The sequence below is a fragment of the Budorcas taxicolor genome, chromosome 23 (assembly GCF_023091745.1).
Source record: "Budorcas taxicolor isolate Tak-1 chromosome 23, Takin1.1, whole genome shotgun sequence".
In the NCBI taxonomy this organism is placed as follows: domain Eukaryota; kingdom Metazoa; phylum Chordata; class Mammalia; order Artiodactyla; family Bovidae; genus Budorcas; species Budorcas taxicolor.
The window spans coordinates 50,433,507-50,446,437 of NC_068932.1; the positions used below are offsets into that span (position 1 = coordinate 50,433,507).

At 61.5% G+C, this 12,931-nt stretch overlaps 1 protein-coding gene across 1 annotated transcript in view; it reads left to right on the forward strand.

The window, feature by feature from the left end:
- The window catches only part of INPP5A (inositol polyphosphate-5-phosphatase A), a 151,422-nt gene that overhangs the window by 64,279 nt on the left and 74,212 nt on the right, over window positions 1-12,931 (forward strand). Inside the window, exons 3-4 of the mRNA XM_052660644.1 lie at window positions 9,650-9,750; window positions 12,722-12,809. Coding sequence (XP_052516604.1) covers window positions 9,650-9,750; window positions 12,722-12,809 — 189 coding nt within the window. The remainder of the gene's footprint in view (window positions 1-9,649; window positions 9,751-12,721; window positions 12,810-12,931) is intronic.

Below are 12,931 nucleotides of genomic sequence, written 5' to 3' on the forward strand. Positions count from 1 at the left end.
TTAAACAAGCAGGGTGTCAGTATGCAGCCTTGTCTTACTCCCTTCCCAGTTTTGAACTACGCAGTTGTTCTATGTCTGGTTCTAATCATTGCTTCTTGACCTGCATACATGTTTCTCAGGAAACAGGTAAGGTGGTCTGGAACTCCATCTCTTTAAGAATTTTCCACAGTTTGTTGTGATCCACATAGTCAAAGGCGTTAGCATAGTCAGTGAAGCAGAAGTAGATGTTTCTCTGGAACTCCCTTGCTTTCTCCATGATCCAGTAAATGTTGGCAGTGTGATCTCTTGTTCCTCTGCCTCTTCGAAACCCGGCTTGAACACATGGAAGTTCTCAGTTCACATACTGTTAAAGCCGAGCTTGACGGATTTTGAGTGTAACCTTACTAGCATGTGAAATGAGTGCAATTATACAGTGGTTTGAACATTCTTTGGCATTGCCTTTCTTTGGCAAAAATGAAAACTGACCTTTTCTAGGCCTGTGGTCACAGCCGAGTTTTCCAAATTTGCTGGCATATTGAGTGCAGCACTACCGCAGCATCATCTCCTAGGATTTTAAAGAGCTCGGCTGGAATTCCATCACCTCCACTAGCTTTGTTCGTAGTGATGCTTCCTAAGGCCCACTTCACTTCACACTCCAGGATGTCTGGCTCTAGGTGGGTCACCATAATATCATGGTTATCCAGGTCTTTAAGATGTTTCTTGTATGGTTCTTCTGTGTATTCTTGCCACCTCTTCTTAGCATCTTCTTCTTCTATTAGGCCCTTCCTGTTTCTGTTCTTTATTGCGCCTATTCTTACATGAGATGTTTGTTTGGCATCTCCAATTCTCTTGAAGAGATCTCTGGTGTTTCCCATTCTGTTGTTTTCCTCTGTTTCTTTGCTTCGATCACTGAGGAAGGCTTTCTTATCTCCGCTTGCTATTCTTTGGAACTCTGCATCCAGATGGGGATGAAGGTATCTCCTTTGCCTTTCGTTTCTCTTCTTTCCTCAGCTATTTGTAAAGCGTCTTCAGACAACCATTTTGTTTTTATTTCTTTTTCTTGGGGATAGTTTTGGTCGCCGCCTCCTGTACAGTATTACGAACACCATGCATAGTTCTCCGGGCACTGTGTCCACCATGCATAGTTCTCCGGGCACTGTGTCCACCATGCATAGTTCTCCGGGCACTGTGTCCACCATGCATAGTTCTCCGGGCACTGTGTCCACCATGCATAGTTCTCCGGGCACTGTGTCCACCATGCATAGTTCTCCGGGCACTGTGTCTACCGTTTCTGATCCCTTGGATCTATTTTTCACCTCCGGTGTATAAACATGGGATTTGATTTAGATCATACCTGGATGGCCTAGTGGTTTTCCCTACTTTGTTCAGTTGAAGCCTGAATTTTGCAGTCAGGAGCTGATGATCTGAGCCCTAGTGAGCTCCCGGTCTTGTCTTTCCTGACCGTATGGAGCTTCTCCATCTTTGACTGTGGTCCCTGAAAAGCCGGGCAGCAGCCTGTGGTTTGCTCTGTGGCCTGGCGATGGCCTTTCCTGCCGAGTGGGCCACAGGAGAGGGTGCGACCCGCGGCCGTGTCCTGGGCTGTCTGTCAGGGCACTGCCCGCGCGTGTGTGTGCGGGCGCGCGTGTGTGCGTCCCCGTCACTGGCCGTGTGCACGTGTGCGTCTGCCTCCCCAGCCCTCTGTGGTCGTCCTGTGCCCGTCGTCCTCTGGAGCCCGCGCCGCTCGCTGAGGCGCCTCCCCGCCCCTGGGGCTCAGGCGCCAGCAGGGCCTCGTCTCGCAGAGCCTTCCGTGGTGGGCGCTCTGCTCTGTGCTGCCTGGCACGGCCGCCACCGTCCACGGTGGCCAGGCAGCCCTGCCTCTCAGCGTGGGTCCAGACCGTCAGCACTCAATGTGGCCATCGGCACGGTGGGCTTGGGGCTGCCGTCTTATTATCTGTGTTATGCTTACACCTTCTGGTCTGTCCCTTTATTTCCCCATTTCTGCTTTCTTTTGGATTAGTTCTCCGTTTCTCTCGCGTTCCATTTGAAACTGTTGACTGGCGTCTTGCGTCTCATGAAGGGTCTTCCTGGCAGCTGTGGGTTTCGAGTCCCCCTGCCTCTGGTCAGCATCCTGCTCCTTCACGTGCCACGTGGACGCGCTGGGACCGTGTGGGTCTCCGAGCAACGTGTGCTGTCTGTCTGCCTGCACTGGGGACTCCAGCCAGCGGGTTATAGTTGCTGTAAACTATGATTTATAATTGCTACTTTAAATCAAGGGTCAGCACCCCGTCCCTGCCCCCCAGCCTAGCCGGTCTGACCTGCTGCCCGGCTTGGGGTCAGGTTCCCAGGGGCGGCCTCACCCCCTCGCGTGGCCTCCACACCTGCCCAGCGGCATTCCCTCGAGGCTGCCGGCTGTGGGGCCTGAGTCTGTGCTGGTCCCCCGGTCAGCGTCTGCCCAGCCTGCCCTAGTGGAGCTCCACACGGGCTCACGGGGACAGAGCCCATCCGAGTTTCCTCGTGGAAATGTTTGAAGGACGGCTGGCTGAGCTGTGTGATTCTTGGCTTACACTTGCTCGCACTGAGGGTTTTTATAAAAGGGGGTTCTGCCACTGCTCCACTTAGACATTCGTTCTGTTGTGGCTGCCGGCGGTTCTGGTGGGTGTCGGTTCTGGGGTGGGTGTCGGCGGTTCTAGTGGATGTTGGTGGTTCTGGTGTGGGTGTCAGTGGTTCTGATTTGGGCCTTGGTGGTTCTGGTGTGGGTGTTGGTGGCTCTGGTGAGTGCTGACGGTTCTGGTGTGGGTCTCTGGTTCTGGTGTGGGTGTTGGCGGTTCTAGTGGGTGTCGGTTCTGGTGTGGGTGTCGGTGGTTCTGGTGAGTGCTGATGGTTCTGGTGGGTGTTGGTTCTGGTGTGGGTGTTGGTGGTTTTAGTGGGTGTCAGTGGTTCTGGTGTGGGTGTCGGCGGTTCTGGTGAGTGCTGACGGTTCTGGTGTGGGTCTCTGGTTCTGGTGTGGGTGTCGGCGGTTCTAGTGGGTGTCAGTGGTTCTGGTGTGGGTGTCGGTGTTTCTGGTGTGGGCCTTGGCGGTTCTGGTGTGGGTGTTGATGGTTCTGGTGAGTGTTGATGGTTCTGGTGTGGGTGTCGGTGGTTCTGGTGAGTGCTGACGGTTCTGGTGTGGGTGTCGGTGGTTCTGGTGTGGGCCTTGGCGGTTCTGGTGTGGGTGTCGGTGGTTCTGGTGAGTGCTGACGGTTCTGGTGTGGGTCTCTGGTTCTGGTGTGGGTGTCGGCGGTTTTAGTGGGTGTCAGTGGTTCTGGTGTGGGTGTCGGCGGTTCTGGTGAGTGCTGACAGTTCTGGTGTGGGTCTCTGGTTCTGGTGTGGGTGTCGGCGGTTCTACTGGGTGTTGGTGGTTCCGGTGTGGGTGTCGGTGGTTCTACTGGGTGTTAGTGGTTCTGGTGTGGGTGTCGGTGGTTCTGGTGTGGGCCTTGGCGGTTCTGGTGTGGGTGTCGGCGGTTCTAGTGGGTGTCAGTGGTTCTGGTGTGGGTGTCAGTGGTTCTGGTGTGGGTGTCGGCGGTTCTGGTGAGTGCTGACGGTTCTGGTGTGGGTCTCTGGTTCTGGTGTGGGTGTAGGTGGTTCTAGTGGGTGTCAGTGGTTCTGGTGTGGGTGTCGGTGGTTCTGGTGTGGGCCTTGGCAGTTCTGGTGTGGGTGTTGGTGGTTCTGGTGTGTGTTGATGGTTCTGGTGTGGGTGTCGGTGGTTCTGGTGAGTGCTGACGGTTCTGGTGTGGGTCTCTGGTTCTGGTGTGGGCCTTGGCGGTTCTGGTGTGGGTGTTGGTGGTTCTGGTGAGTGCTGATGGTTCTGGTGTGGGTATTGGCGGTTCTAGTGGGTGTCGGTTCTGGTGTGGGTGTCGGTGGTTCTGGTGAGTGCTGATGGTTCTGGTGCGTGTCGGTTCTGGTGTGGGTGTTGGTGGCTTTAGTGGGTGTCAGTGGTTCTGGTGTGGCTGTCGGTGGTTCTGGTGAGTGCTGACGGTTCTGGTGTGGGTCTCTGGTTCTGGTGTGGGTGTTGGCGGTTCTAGTGGGTGTCGGTTCTGGTGTGGGTGTCGGTTTTAGTAGGTGTCAGTGGTTCTGGTGTGGGCCTTGGCGGTTCTGGTGTGGGTGTCGGCGGTTCTGGTGAGTGCTAACGGTTCTGGTGTGGGTCTCTGGTTCTGGTGTGGGCCTTGGCGGTTCTGGTGTGGGTGTCGGTGGTTCTGGTGAGTGCTGACGGTTCTGGTGTGGGTCTCTGGTTCTGGTGTGGGTGTCGGCGATATTAGTGGGTGTCAGTGGTTCTGGCGTGGGTCTCTGGTTCTGGCGTGGGTCTCTGGTTCTGGTGTGGGTGTCGGCGGCTTTAGTGGGTGTCAGTGGTTCTGATGTGGGTGTCGGCGGTTCTGGTGAGTGCTGACAGTTCTGGTGTGGGTCTCTGGTTCTGGTGTGGGTGTCAGCAGTTTTAGTGGGTGTCAGTGGTTCTGGGGTGGGTCTCTGGTTCTGGTGTGGGTCTCGGTGGCTCTGCTTCCTGGGGGCCTGGAGGACTGTGTCTTTCGCTGGGGTGTGCCTGGGGGTCCGTTGCTCTGGGGTGATTCTCTCTGGTGCTCAGGCGCCCCTCAGTGTGGTTCAGCTCCCCTGCCTTGGAGGGTTTCCCTGGGCCCTGGGTCTAGATGTGAGTTCCGGGCCCTGCCTCGCTCTCTCCCCTTGGTGCCGGGGTGCGGAGGCTCCCCCCTCTGCCCTCGCCCACGCCTGCCCCTGCCCCTGCCCTCTCACTGGCGCTCTTTTCACTTTCTTGGGTTTCTCTGGCCTGTGTGGCCCTTGCTGAACTTTGCTCGAAGTTGGTTCTCCCTCGGGTGCCCTGTAACCTGCTTTTCTTTTCTGGGACGATTTTGTCCTTTTCCCCATTTCTGTCCTGAGGTCGATCCTGTCTCTCTTTCTCGTTTCTCCTCCCCTCGGCGCCTGTTTGGATGTTCAGCTCTGTCTGCGGGGGGCTCGCAGCTCTGGGCTGCTCTGTGCCTCTGTCGAGGGCAGGCCTCTTCCTGGAGGTGCTCTTTCCTCGTGGGCCGCAGCCCTGCAGGGACGTCCCCTTCCTCTGCCCGCCCCCAGCAGCCTCGGCGCGGGTTGAGTTCCTGGCCTCACAGCACCCTCTTCTGTCCGTCGGGCAAAGCTGTGCTGCCTGCTGTGGGCAAGGAGGTGCCTCCCCTGCATCTCAGAGCGCCCGCCTGCCCCCTGCTCCCCTGCTCACATTCCCGCTGCAGCCGGCCCGTCCTCCCCTCGGCCCTGCTCTGCAGAAGCGGGGCCTCCTGGCGCCCTGCAGCCGGATCCATGGACCCCGCTGGGCTGAGTGTTTCTGCCGTCCGCAGCCGCCTCGGCCTCGCCTGCCCAGGGCCGTGTGGACTGGTCACCAGGCTGCCCGTTAGATCCAGAAGCTGTGAGCCCAGTGACCCGCCCCCTGCCCCCCGCCCCCTGCCCCCCCCCCCACTGCCTTTCTACTCTGTTCTTGGCGCGTTCGGGCTGCTTCGATTCCGTCTGGGTTGGAAGTTGGCTTGGGTTTTCGCACGGGGGCCTCTCTGTACCCGCCTCCCATCTGAGCCGGAAGCTCTGGGCTCCCGTGTGGCCCTGCAGAGTCTAGCCCTGGCGCCTCGCCTCCATTTCTCGGCTTGACGTTTCCCTGAGTGGGGCTTGCCCTCCCGTTTCCCCAGAGATGCAGGAGGGAGGGGGGGCTTCATTCTCTTCATCCACCGGTTTTCAGAGGGATGTCCTGACCCCACTCTGACTGGCATGGGGGTGTTGGTTAGCGTTGTCATGAACTCATGGATCTAAGTGTGTGTGTGTGTGTGTGGGTGTGTGTGTGTGTGATGGATCTAAGTGTGTGTGTGTGTGTGTGATGGATCTAAGAGTGTGTGTGTGTCTGTGTGTCTGTGTGTGTGGGCGGGGGGGGGGCCTGTCCTGGGTGGAGCGGGAGTGCTGGCTAAACTCTGATGTGGCGTCAGGCTCCTCTCCCGCTTCCTGCAGGGGCCCCCAAACCCCCCTCACACCCCCCACCCCGATGCTCCTTGCGGGGGCCAGGCTTCTCTGAACCCTCTCTCTCCCCCGAGCCCCGTTCCCAGCTGTGTGTTCGTCCCCGACCAGCCCAGGGCGAGCCTCTGTGGACCCCGTGTGGCCTCTGGCATGGAGGGTACGTGGTCTGTGGTCTGTGGTCTGCGGAGACGGGTGTGGCGGCTGCTCTCCCGACGTGCGGGCCCTTCCCACAGGTCTTTGTCACTTTCCTCCCCAAACGCTTTGTGATGAGGACCCGTCATGTCAGCACCTTTGTTCTCACGTGAGACCTGCCTTTGTCTCCTCCTGTCCACTCCTGTGTGAGCTCATCCCGGCGCCTCATCGTGGCTTTTGAAGCACCCTCTCCCTTCCTCTGTGTGGAGGGGCCTCCCCACCGGACCCTGTGGCAGGTGTGCTGGGCCTGCGGGCCGCAGGGGGCTCCCTGACGTGTGGGGGGGGCGCGGGTGGGCTATTTTTTGATTTTTTCGAGATTTGTGGGGTCAGAGTCAAGTGTATGAGGAGTTTGGCGTGATGTGAATAGTGAATTCTGTGCCTTAAAAGGCCACTTCAGTTCAGACCATGACAGAGTGAGCGGCCGCTGAGGGAGACGCGTGCAGGCATGAAGGCGGCAGCAAGTCCCTGCCCAGAGGGACCCGCCTGACCCGGCGGCTGCTTGGGGCGTCACGTCCTGGCCTCCCTGCGTGGCTGTGGGGCGTCCCTGGAAAGCGCCGCTCAGCCCTCCCCGGGGACTCGGGCGCCGTCCCTGCCACACTCTGGTGACCCACAGCCTCTGTGCACGGCGTGGCGCATGACCTGCAGGACCCCACGCGAGAGCCCTGCCCACGTCTGGGGCGCCTTCTGCCCTTCCCGCCTCCGGACTGGCTCTGGGCCTGAGCTGCAGGACAAGGGGGACTGGGCTCAGAGGACGCAGCCCTGAGGGGGGTCGTGAGCCACCAGCTTCCTCGGGATGACCTGCGCTGTCCACGCCCCTCCCCGTCTGTGCAGCTCCGGGTGTCTGGGGGGCGCCGCTCGGGTGGAACCCTGGGCCCCTCGCAAAGGTCTGGCTTTGTGTGTTGTCCCAGGTGCCAGGTGCAGCGGGTGACAGCCGCATACATCACGCAGCTTTTGGTGGCTTTCACGCGACTATGCTGTCCTGTCACTTGTTCCTGGGCCTGAGGCCAGCCCATCTGGGCACCTGACCCAGGCTGCCCAGAGCTGCTTCTGACTGAGGTCCCTCATGCCCTTTGCGGCCCCGGCCCCGGGCCCAGAAGCCAGCCTGCAGTCTGCCCGCTGGGAGGCGTGCCGCCTGGCTTCCCGAGCCCTGAGGCCGGAGTCCAGGAATGGGGGGTCCGGGCCTGTGTTGAGGGGGCAGCGAAAGCGGCCTGGTGAACATCCTGTACCCCGCTCAAACGGAACGCAGGTGCGAGCCGGGTGCAGCCGCGTGCCCTGAAGCTGCACCTGCTGCTTGCCATTTCGGGTCGGGGGCAGCTGCTGCCGAGCGAGGCTTCCTTTGGCCCCCGCCTGGCACTCTGCGCTCCGCTCCAGGGCCTGGCCCCACGTCCCGTCCCCCTGGCTCGCTCCCTGGTCAGCTGGCTGAGCCCCATATGCGGCCCCTTCCCGTCGGGGACCTCACTGCCCTTGTGCCCAGAGGAGCCGTGTCTGAGCCCGTTGACCGCGCCCATCCGTCCACGGCTCGCTGACCTCTGGGCAGGACACAGTAGCCGAGGCTGGTGCAGGCGGTGTGGGAAGCAGCTCTGCGGCCTGGGCGTGGGCCGCCTGCTGCGGGATGCCTGCCTCTGGGATGGTGGGCGGGGGAGGCCAGGGTGGCTCCGGGGTCTCGGTGAGCGCTGCAGGGCCGGCCGTGTCGCCGCGCCAAGGGAAGCGCAGAGCAGAGGACGGGCGGGATGGGGGTGTGGACGGCCGGGGCCCTGCTGCTTCCCCAGCGCCGGCCTCACTGCCTGTCCCGGCCACCCTGCCCTGGCCGCTGCCCCCGCCCGTGGACGTCCTGGCACCGCTGCCTGCTCCCCCAGCTGTGGGCGCCCCAGGGGGTGGGGCCGGGACCTCCGGGTCCCCCTTGAGCCTGTGTGGGTCCACACCTGCCCCGGTGACCCAAGGGTCGCTCCCGATGCCCAGCCTGTTTCAGGGCCCAGGGGAGATGCGGGTCCGGGCCGTTGCCCGAGTCAGGACCCTGTGCAGGGAGGGCTGCAGGGCTGCCGGGCCGCTGGACCGCTCCCCCTCAGGATGGCTCTCTCCCCCTCAGGACGGCTCTCCCCCGCTCAGGACGGCTCTCCCCCGCTCAGGACGGCTCTCCCCTCAGGATGGCTCTCCCCCTCAGGACGGCTCTCCCCCGCTCAGGACGGCTCTCCCCTCAGGATGGCTCTCCCCCTCAGGACGACTCTCCCCCGCTCAGGACGGCTCTCCCCTCAGGATGGCTCTCCCTCAGGACGACTCTTCCCCTCAGGACAGCTCTCTCCCCCTCAGGACGGCTCTCCCCCAGGACGGCTCTCCCCCAGGACGGCTCTCCCTCTCAGGACAGCTCTCTCCCCCTCAGGACGGCTCTCCCCCAGGACGGCTCTCCCTCTCAGGACGGCTCTCCCCTCAGGACGGCTCTCCCCTCAGGATGGCTCTCCCTCAGGACGACTCTTCCCCTCAGGACAGCTCTCTCCCCCTCAGGACGGCTCTCCCTCTCAGGACGGCTCTCCCCTCAGGACGGCTCTCCCCCAGGACGGCTCTCCCCCTCAGGATGGCTCTCCCCCAGGACGGCCCTCTCTCAGGATGGCTTCCCCGCTCAGGACGGCCCTCTCAGGACGGCCCTCTTGTGCTCCCGGCAGAGTCTCCAGGCAGCAGGGCCGCAGCTCCGGGGACGACTCCGTGGTTGAGGTCGAGTGACAGGAGGGAGGCCTGGCTGGGCGCCGCCTCGGGGCCAGCCTGGTTGGCGCGGGGGGGACCCTGGTGACCAGGGAGACGCTGCGGGCCTCGCCCGGGGGCTGGGCCGAGCCGAGCCCGGGGCAGTGGGCCCGCCAGCTCTGCCGCCTGCCGCTGCGTGGCTGCACCCGGGCCCGCTGGCCGCTGCAGCGTGTCCACCTCCCCAGGGGCTCGGCTGGGGCTCAGGTGCGCGTCGGGCGTGAGACAGCGCCCGCCCTCGCGGCCGGCTCTGCCCCTCCTGTGCTGTGTCCGTCGCTCAGCCGTGTCTGACTGTGGCCCCCTGGACTGGGGCGCGCTGGGCTCCTGTGTGCGTGGGACCCCCAGGCAAGAAGACGGCGGTGGGTCGCCATTCGCTTCCCCAGGGGATCCGCCCGACCCAGGGACTGAACCCAGGTCTCCCGCGTTGCAGGCGGCTTCTCCACTGTCTGAGCTGCCAGGGAAGCCCCGCTCCCTCCCAGATGGTGGGAAACATGCACACACGTGTGCACAGCGCCGACACACGCATACGACACGCGTGCGCTCGCAGCCCCGCGGGGCCACGGTGGCGTCAGGATGGCTGTCCTCCGGGCCCTGCCTGCAGCTCTGTGGCCGACGTGGGCCCTCCTGTCATGGGGGGAGCACCAGCATTCTGGAGAGACCGGGGGCTCCCTGGGCCCACGCCCCGGGTCGGGGCCGCCCTGACGCCTGCCTTCCTCCGCAGGTCGTCCACACTCACAGGCCACACTTCCTGGCCCTGCACTGCCAGGAGTTCGGAGGGAAGAACTATGAAGCGTCCATGTCGCACGTGGACAAGTTTGTCAAGTAAGTCTGGGGGCAGCTGCCTGGCCTCCGCCTCCTCCTGGGGCGAGGTGGGTATGGCTGGGGGCAAGGGGCACAGCCCCACCTGAGGGCCAGGCCCGGGGCCAGGGCACCTTGCCAAAGAGGGGGCGTGGCCCGGGGGTGGGGCCGGGGGGAGTGACGGGGTGGCTGTGCCCCAGGGTTCAAGGCAGTGGCACCTGTGGGCTCAGAAACGTCAGCCCCAGGTCCAGGCCGAGATTCTGTCATGTGGCCTGATGGCTGTGAGCTGCCTGCTGCTGCTGAGAACAAACAGATGGACGGACTGATGGACAGATGGACCGGGTGTCCACTCAGAAGCTCACAGCTTGTTGATCGCAGTGCGATGGGCACAGAGCGCCATCGTCCGTGGGAGGCGCACCCTGTGGCTCCATGGGGGTCAGTCCTATGCAGAACCGCCCAGCGCCACCTGGGGGCAGGGACGCGGACCTGGGAGCTGGACGTGGGAGTGGGCAGCAGCCGGCTGGATAGCAGGCGCCTCTCTGCTCTGTGTCCCCCGGGGCGGGCGCCAGCCCTGACCCAGACTCCAGGCGCTGTGACAGCTCCCACTGGTGGAGGGGGAGATGGCACTTCTGAGGCAGCTGTGGGGGTTAGGCACCGAGCTGGGGGGTGTCCAGCCTGGGGCCCAGCCTGAGGCCGAGTCCCGCAGCTGTCGCTGGCCTCAGTTCCCCTGTGGATGGTCATAAGTCATCCATGTTTTCAGCTGTCACATTATGGGGTCATTTGTTAAAAGACAGATTTTTTTAAAACTACCATATTTTCCCCAAATAACCTATAACTTAGAGCAATTTCAATCGGAACGTTTCCTTAGCGCTGAAACTAATGCTGGAGTCACCACAGGGGGGCAGAGGGTCAGGGCTCGCCACAGGGATTCTGCAGCACAGTGAGGCGGGCGTCCGCACTGCCCCGGCCTGGAGCCCCCCATGTGTGGGGGCGGGGCGACACCCAGTGGGCTGTGCAGGAGCCCCCACGTCCCCCCCGGGTGTGGCCAGGGGCAGCTGGGTCGGGAGGGCACCGCGGGGTCCTGGGCCAGGAAGCTGTGAGGCTGCGTCCCTGCCCCGCCCTGGTCCCCCCGCGCCGCCTGGGCTGAGTTCCAGTTGACCTAGAGTGAGGGCGAGAGGCCTGAGGGTGGTCTGATGGTCCAAGGGTGAAGTGCAGGAGAGCATCCGGGCAGAGGCTTCTTCAGAAGGTGCGCAAGGTCCAGCAAAGGAAAGACAGACACACTGGGCCGTGGTGATATTAAAGTCTTCATCAAAAGACACTGTAAACGAAGTCAAAGCTTAGCCACACTTGGGAAAAGTATCTGCAATGTACTTGACTGTCAAAAATTGTCAGTGTTCAAATATCTAAAGAGCCCTAAGAGGTCCACAAGAAGAGAATACTTTGGGGAAGCCGGGCATTTCAGAGACAAGCAGACGCAGCTGCAGGGTCTCACCTCCGTGCCCACGCCATCACACGCTCCCGGGCACCTGCCATCCTCCTGCTGCCCTTAGAGGCGCTTCATTCCTGCCCAAGTCGCGCGTGACACGCGTGTTGCTGTTTTTGCTCTGACCCAGTCAGCTACGTTTTTCAAAGGTTAAAAAGTGCAGGAACGCATCCCCTGCGTGGCCACCTGCCGCTCCCGGGGCACGGCCGTGTCTGCAGTCAGCTTTCTCTCCACACCATCTTCCTTTGACCTGAGAACGTTAACATTTATCTCAACACAAGTTGCTGCTGATCAATTATCTCAGCTTTTGTTTGTGTGAAGAAAGTCTTTGTCTTCGTTTTTGAAAGATGTTTCTGTTGAAAACAGAATTCTAGCTTGTCCATTTTCCCCTTCAGTACTTTAAGGATACTGTCCCATTGTCCTCTGTGCGGCCTTGTTCCTGAGCAGAATTGCCCGTTGTTCTGGTCTTCATCTTCTGAATATAGTGTGTCTTCTTCCCCCGACACTGAGTTTGTCTTTCTAGCTGCTGTGTAGCAACTTGATTGTTTTGCTTTAGTTTGATTTTCTTTGTGTTTCTTTTGCTTGGAGTTCTTTGAGCTTTTCCAACCTGTGGGTTCATAATCTCACTGAAATTTCAGGAAAGCTTGTGGACTGTTCCTCCCTTCCACTTCTGATCTTAGACGGTCACGCAGGTCTCTACAGCTCTTCCGGATTTCCCAGTTCATATTTCCTTCTTTGCTTCAGTTTGGATAGTCCTGTCTTCTGGTCACTGACCTACCCTCTTCTGCTCACACTCTCACCTGCTCCCAGGCCCGTTCGGTGGAGTCACTTCCGTAACTGGAGTCCTAGCGGTGCCATTTGTATACGTGTTTTCCTCGCCACTCTGTGCACGCTGTCCTGTGAATCTTCGGTTATATCTTCGCTCTTTCAAGTTTCCTTTCAGTGAACTGCATTGCTCTTGTCCTTTCAGGGTCTGTTTCTGTTGACTTTCTTGTGGAGCACGGGTCCTGTTTGCCGCTTCTCGGCACGCTGATCTTGCAGTCTGTCGTGCCCACACCCCACCTTGCCCGCGGGCATGCTGGGGCTTGTCCGGCAGGTGGCCGGGGCTCGGGCACTCGTCTGACCCCCTCAAGGCTGGTCCTTCTGGCCCTCCTCCCCGCTCCTTCTTGCCTCCTCTTCAGTTCTCAGAGCTGGAGCCCTCTTCTCCCCACCCCGGGTGGAGGGCCAGTGGGTCACACCGCAGCCGTGTCCCCCCTCCTTGCCAGGCGGTGTTGGGGTGCAGCCCTCGGGGGGTCAGGCACCCCCCATCCGTCCAGAGCCATCGCAGACCCCGGGGGTGCGTGGCGGCTGCACTCCAGGCGCGTCTTAGAGATGGTCCTCCCTCTCCCGCTTCCTTCCCCTGCTCCCGCGCTCCCGTGGTTTCGAGGCTGCCGTTCCTGCCCCCCGTGAGCGCTGCTGTGGGACAGGGAGCTGCCTGCGTGATGTGTGTGAAGACGCCCCTCTTCCTTCCAGGGAGCTGCTCTCCAGCGACGCCATGAAGGAGTACAGCCGGGCGCGGGTCTACCTGGACGAGAACTACAAGTCGCAGGAGCAGTTCACGGTGAGCGTGCTCCGCCTCGGCGCGGGGCGGCCCATCCCGGGCACGGGCCGGGCGCGAGCCCCACGTGACGGCGGGGGGACCACAGACACCAGCCCCCGCTGGCCTGACGGCCAGGGCTGTGC